The sequence below is a fragment of the Branchiostoma floridae genome, chromosome 16 (assembly GCF_000003815.2).
Source record: "Branchiostoma floridae strain S238N-H82 chromosome 16, Bfl_VNyyK, whole genome shotgun sequence".
Classification (NCBI taxonomy): Eukaryota; Metazoa; Chordata; class Leptocardii; order Amphioxiformes; family Branchiostomatidae; genus Branchiostoma; species Branchiostoma floridae.
Window position 1 is genome coordinate 1677174 of NC_049994.1, and position 6777 is coordinate 1683950.

A 6777-nucleotide genomic window follows, 5' to 3' on the forward strand; every position below is an offset into this window, starting at 1 on the left:
GCCTGGACCCTTCCACACTCTACCTCTTTCCTTCTTGTCTCTTGTGGATCATCTCCCTTTTTGGCCCAGCTGTCTCCCATCTCTGGTAATCTGATCGACCTGCTCACAATCCCTGTCTGCCTTGATGTTTCGGTGTTTGAGGCTACTGTTCGCCTCCTGCACAGCTTTCGCCGCAGACCACTTCCTCATGACTCGACGCAGACTTTAGCTTCACTCATGTTATCCTTACTGCCTTCCAGAGTCATCAGGGCCCTTGTCTTGCACACCTGGAACTCCGCTACTACTGAGGTAAAAGGCTGTTCTACTGTACAGTCACAATCTAGTGAAACTTGGTGGAAGCCCCGGTCACTTCTATTGTCTTGTCTAGAGACAATACTCCCAGTTAAGCGTTACATATTTCGCTATATTTTATTTTATATTTGTCTCTCCCCCTCTGTCTCAAAGACACACACACACACACACACACACACACACACACACACACACACACACACACACACTGGTCACTGCATACACCTGCAGACTTTCTTTTGTAAAGATATTCTGTGAATTTCTAGAAATTTAGCAATTTGGCATCTAGAGCAGAGCTAGGCAGATTCCCTTTAGAATGATATATGTCTGTGCGTGTGATTCATAATAGGCTGCGCTTGTTACAGATGGATCCTGATAGACATCGATTACAAGCTGACGCCCTTTTGCATCAACATAACTCTGTTACAAATAGTCATAGAAGGTCGATATATGCGTTACTACCATGATTTTGCAAGGTCACATATTTTCAACTCTCTGAAATGCGTCTAAAGAGATCTTATCAATACAGTATAATAAAATAAATGCACTCCTGAACATACTTTTATTGGCAGCTTACAAAGTACAGACTTAAATTATATGTGACCTGTGACATCCTGTCATGTGTACAGTTTTTTTATTGCAACATATATTTACAAGACATGGTGACGGCACACTCAAGTCATGACTTATATTCACGCCGCCACCGCAAACGAATACAAATACATAGGTAAATAAATACAAGATAAGAAAAACAAGATAACAAAATAACAAGTAAGCAAAGCACTGAAGCAAAAAACAACAAATGAAGATTCAATAATATAAACTGAGGATATGGTGACTGACTAAGTCCATTAAGACTGGGAGGATGATGTTTAGTCATTATTGAAGCGATTGGTATCTATCAGAAAAATTCTGCACAAGCATTAATATTTTGGGGTTTTCTGCAGAGGACAGAAAAAAATCATTTTAGGAGCAACTGTACTAAAATGTCGTCGGATAGATTGTCCATATCAAAACCTACCAGTCTTCTCAAATTGCCGAAGAGGGAAGATCTCTGTTGAGTGTAGTTTGGGTAGTTAGTGTAGCATAAAGTGACAGATGCTTTCGCATGCTTTCGCTGTTATCAAGGACGTTATATGAATATAGAATGTCCTTGCTGTTATTAATAATGTGTTCAGTTGCTGTTATTAATATTGTGTACAGTTAATTAGCGGGAGTCCCTGAAAGTATCACCCAGCATTGTCCACTTAATCCGCTGTCATTAATATTTCAAATTTAATTATTTCTCCCTAAGAGCAGTCTTTGCTGTGGTGCATGTTCGGTCGATATGTGACATGTCACAAAATTGTTCAATACATCGATGTCTATCTATGTAATAATTGCGATATTCTTTTGTAGCATATGTTTATAAGCTATATTCAATTGGTTGTGTCAGTAGAATTTGTAGAGGAAAAAAAGTAGTCAACATGAACAAGCTGTCGTTGTCAGGAATATTTGTCGCTTTTGTTATTCTGTATTATTGTATTGTTGCCATTATTAATAACAGCAAGGACATTCTATCCTCAGATAACGTCCTTGATAACAGCAATACAAAAGCAGGACTTAAGGAAGTCCCATGACTGCGCTATCTTTCTGTTGAGGGGTGATAAAGATTAAAACGGTGCACGCTACCGGGAGAGGTGCTCACGTTAGAGGCGCCGCTTTTCAACATTTCTGTCCCGGAGTTATTCTGCTGGAAAACAGGCTGGAATAACATGGCTGGTTTACATGGCTGGTTTAAGGTGTTCATCCTTGTGGTGTTCTTCGCCTGCTTGACCAGTGCCGAACAAGGTAAGCAATTCTTGCTAGGACCTAGAGTTGTGTCACACACACTCACACTCACGCACATGCGCTCGCGCGCGTACACACACACACACTGACACGCACACACACTACACACACACATACACACACACACACACATACACACACACACCTACACGCATACACAAACACACACATACACACATTCACACAAGGGACACACGCAAACACACCTACACACATAAACAAACGTGTGTCGTTCGTCCGTCGAGTCGACGAGGACCGCTTTCGTCATCATCTTGTCCATCATTCAAGTAGTCAAATGAGTTCGCAGGTGGCTGTACAGCCCTATCTTCGCTCTGAAGTGTCTGTTGCAGTGCGGGCAGGGAAGTAAAGTGATGCTCGAGGGGGGGTTGGCTGCTCGTTCCTTCCTGGCCTGCCTCTTCTGCTGGGCAGTAGCTCTGCGTGTTCCCTCGTAGGTAACGGCACCCTTCTGAACTGCACGCCGCCACTGTGGCCGGTCACTGGCAAGATGCTCCCAGGAATCAGTTTTTAAATCAAAGGCTTTCAGGGATGCCTTAAGAGAGTCCTTGTAGCGTTTCTTCTGGCCACCGCGTAGCCGTGCACCTTCTTCAAGTTCACCATAGAACAGTTTTTTGGGCAGTCGGTGGTCTGGCATACGGACTAAATGTCCTGACCATCTGAGCTGGGACTGCATCAACATGGTGTAGATACTCGGCATACCTGCGCTGGTCAGTACCTCTGTGTCTGGAATTCTGTCTTGCCATTTGATGTTGAGAATCTTCCTAAGACGGGTGGTGTGGAACTGATTGAGTCTTTTGGCATGGCGTCGGTAGACTGTCCATGTTTCACATGCATACAAAAGTATCGGAAGAACAATTGCTTTGTACACCTGCAGTTTTGTCTCCAGTCGAATTCCTCGCCTGTTCCAGACATTATCATGGAGTCTGCCAAAGGTAGCACTCGCTTTTGCAATCCTGGAATCCACTTCATCATCAATGTTAGCATTCTGGTTGAGGGTGCTGCCAAGGTAAGTGAATCTACTAACCACATTGAGTTTTTTGTTGTTTACTGTGATGGTTGGCTCCACATAGGGTTTTCCTGGAGCTGGTAGATGGAGCACTTCTGTTTTCTTTGTGCTAATTGTCAAGCCAAAGTTGTTACATCCGTTTGAGAAGTTGTCAACACTGTGCTGCATGCTGGGTTCTGAACCGGCGTTTAGTGCACAATCGTCGGCAAACAGAAGGTCCCTGACAATATCTGTTTTCACTTTGGTTTTGGCTTGTAGTCTTCTAAGGTTGAACACTTTACCGTCTGTTCTGTGTCTGATGCCAATTCCCACATCTCCTCCACTGAATGCATCTGTTAACATCGCAGTAAACATGATACTGAACAAAGTGGGTGCTAGTACACAACCCTGCTTTACACCGTTTGTAACCGGGAATGGGTCAGACAGTGCGTCACTGTCCCGCACATGAGCCTGCATGCCGTCATGGAACTGTCGCACAAGATTTATGAACTTCATGGGGCATCCGTACTTGGCCAGTATCTTCCAGAGACCTTCCCTGCAGACTGAATCGAACGCTTTCGTCAGGTCTACATATGTGGAGAACAAGTCAGAGTTCTGCTCCTGGCATTTTTCTTGCAGCTGTCTTGCAGCGAAGATCATATCAGTGGTTCCTCTGTCTTTCCGAAATCCACATTGACTCTCTGGAAGTAGTCCTTGATCAAGATGTATTATAAGGCGATTGAGGAGGATCCTAGCAAGTGTCTTCCCTGCGACAGAGAGTAGGGATATACCTCTGTGGTTGTCGCAGACCTGTCGGTTGCCTTTGCGTTTGTACAGGTGTATGATTGTTGCATCTTTAAAGTCCTGAGGAATTGACTCTCGTTCCCAAATGATGGTGAACAGTTGATGAAGCTTATCAATCACAGCTGTGCCGCCTTCTTTGTAGATTTCAGCAGGGATAGAGTCCTGACCTGGAGCCTTCCCACTTGAGAGTTGGCCTACAGCCTTATGTGTTTCAGCCGGGCTTGGGGGTTCTGCAAGTGCCTCATTTATGGGTACTTGTGGAAGACGACTTATTGCTTCTTCATTTATTGATGATGGTCGATTTAGTACACTGTCAAAGTGTTCTGCCCATCGCTTCAGAATATCATCTTTGTCAGTGATTAACGTGTTACCATCAGCACTGAGCAGAGGAGATAGACCTGTTGATGATGGTCCAAAAATCTCTTTCAGGCCGTCATAGAATTTCTTCAGATTGTGTTTGTCCGCATAGCCTTGGATTTCTACGGCTTTATCCATTAGCCATGTGTCTCGCATCTGTCTCAGCTTTTCCTGGACTGTATTTCGTATATTAGTATACGCATCTTTCTTTGATATGTCCTTGGTGTCACTGAGATGCGCTCTATGCAGTCTGTGCTTCTCATTTAGCAGTCGTTGGATCTCATTGCAGTTGTCATCAAACCAGTCCTTGTGGTTTCTGCATGTTGGTCCCAATGTTTCCAAAGCAGCACTATGGATGACATCTCTGAGGTTTTTCCAGCCAGTTTCTATGTCCTGTTCATCCAGTGAGACAGCCTCCAGCTTGTCTCTCAGCTTTTCTACAAGCAATTGTTTTGTTTCGGCATCCTTTAGCTTACTGGCATTTAGTTTTCTCGGCGGTTTCTTCCCCTGTGGACGCCTCTTGGGTTTGATACGAATGTTCAGTTTGGTAAGTATAAGACGGTGATCAGTCCAACATTCAGCACCACACATAGATTTGGTAATCCGAACATCTTGTCTGTCTCTCTTCCTAACAATGGCATAATCAATCAGATGCCAATGCTTAGATCTCGGGTGCATCCATGAAGTTTTGTTTCTGGTCGGAAGTTGAAATATGGTATTTGTTATAGTCAGTCCATATTCAGCACATGTCTGGAGGAGTAAGAGACCGTTGCTATTGCACTGGCCTATTCCGTGTTTTCCGATGACTCCCTCCCATGAGCTGCTGTCAGCACCCACTCGAGCGTTAAAGTCGCCTAGTACGACGAGTTTCTCCGCTTTGGGGACAGCAGCAATTACAGAATGGAGTGTCTCGTAGAACTCATCTTTCACCTCATCTGGATTAGTCATGGTTGGAGCATACGCACTAACAATGGTGAGATACTTCCTTCCAGATAACAAGGGAAGTTTCAATGTCATTAGTCTGTCATTAACACCTTTTGGAAGCCCTGCCAGCTTTCCTACCAGTGACGTCTTAACAGCAAAGCCAACTCCTGCTTCACGTCTCTCTTCACTCGCCCTTCCACTCCAGAAGAACGTGTAGCCACATCCCCTTTCACATAGCTCTCCTTCACCTGCCAACCGAGTTTCACTGAGGGCTGCTATGTCAATACCATAGCGAGCAAGTTCATTTGCAATGAGGGCTGTTCTTCTTTGGGGTCGGGAGTTTTCATTGTCCTGTAGGGTACGCACATTCCATGCGCCAAGAATAAGCGGAGTAGTTCTAATTTTCTTTTTCATTGTGTGTCTACCGCTAGGAAGGGGTTCCGTCCAGCCACGGCCTGCTGGTCGGGTAGTATGGAGCAGGCAATTTTTAGGGCACCTTTTCTAGCCCCTTCCCCAGGCTACGGGGGTGAGCAGTGCTGTCCTTAAGAGGGCTGCTCAGTCGTCCAGACGACTGCCGAATTCCACATCTGCTCCTATTCTGTGAAAAGCGACCATATAGCCTGGACCGCCCGTGTGCAGGTTTGCTGCTGCGGCTTCCAGTGCACCCACACCTGCCACTCCGAGCTCACCCATCGCCACGGGAACTTTAAGTACAATCAGTAGACAATAGACAACATAGATGACAAAGCGACTTGCGCAAAAAGAATTTGGTTTATAGTGTGGAGGAGTTGCGCACGTCGTCGACCACACTCTCTCGTCCGAAAACCATCTTGGTCCAGTGGCAAGACAGTGTCAAGACGGCTGGAGACGGAGTCGGATGCAGTGGATGACCGTGATTTCCTCATGTGTCCCATCACGCCCTTAACACTCCACAGTGAGTTGCTGGATCACGCCTTCCTGCCCGTTGAGCCTAACTTTTGACTTCGTCCGCGCCCTCTGCCGGGATCCAGACTTCACATGCTGAGACAGACATATCCCTAATTCACCGGGAGGTTTGCGACCAACCCGGCTACCCTCAACCTGGTTTAGCCCGCCTGCCAAAGCGGTTGCCCGGGGTGTGGCCGCTGCGCATGCTACAGCTTCTAGGAGCCACAGGTGAGAGCTGAGTGTCAGGTGGGAGCCAAAGCAGGAAGAGCTACCCTAAAAGGGTATGGCAGGCCCCCCCTGCAGAGGTACTGACCCTACCAGACACCCCATACTACCTACACACATAAACAAACACACACACACAGACACACACATATGTACACAGACAAACACACACGCATATACAAACACACACACATACACAGCACTAATAACAAGGCATGCACACACACACTTGGCACACGCAAACTCAACGCCCGTTCAAAACGTTCGCGGTCTTACCTGAGAAACAAGAGACACAAGTCAAAGTACCTCCGTTGGTCATTACTGCCCATAGTAAAACATTGTCACATCAGCCCTACAGCATCGGCTATATTGCCAAACTGTCCTATACCAAAATGACAGTTCTGCCACAAAAAGGC

General features: G+C 45.8%; 1 protein-coding gene across 1 annotated transcript; it reads right to left on the bottom strand.

Moving 5' to 3' along the window:
* Positions 1-2404: 2404 nt before the first annotated feature.
* Positions 2405-5233, bottom strand: LOC118403431. The gene is made up of 2 exons (XM_035802144.1): positions 5123-5233; positions 2405-4804 (listed from the first exon to the last, which is right to left on the bottom strand). The coding sequence occupies exons 1-2, from the start codon at positions 5231-5233 to the stop codon at positions 2405-2407; spliced, it is 2511 nt and encodes an 836-aa protein (XP_035658037.1).
* Between the last annotated feature and the right edge of the window lie 1544 nt (positions 5234-6777).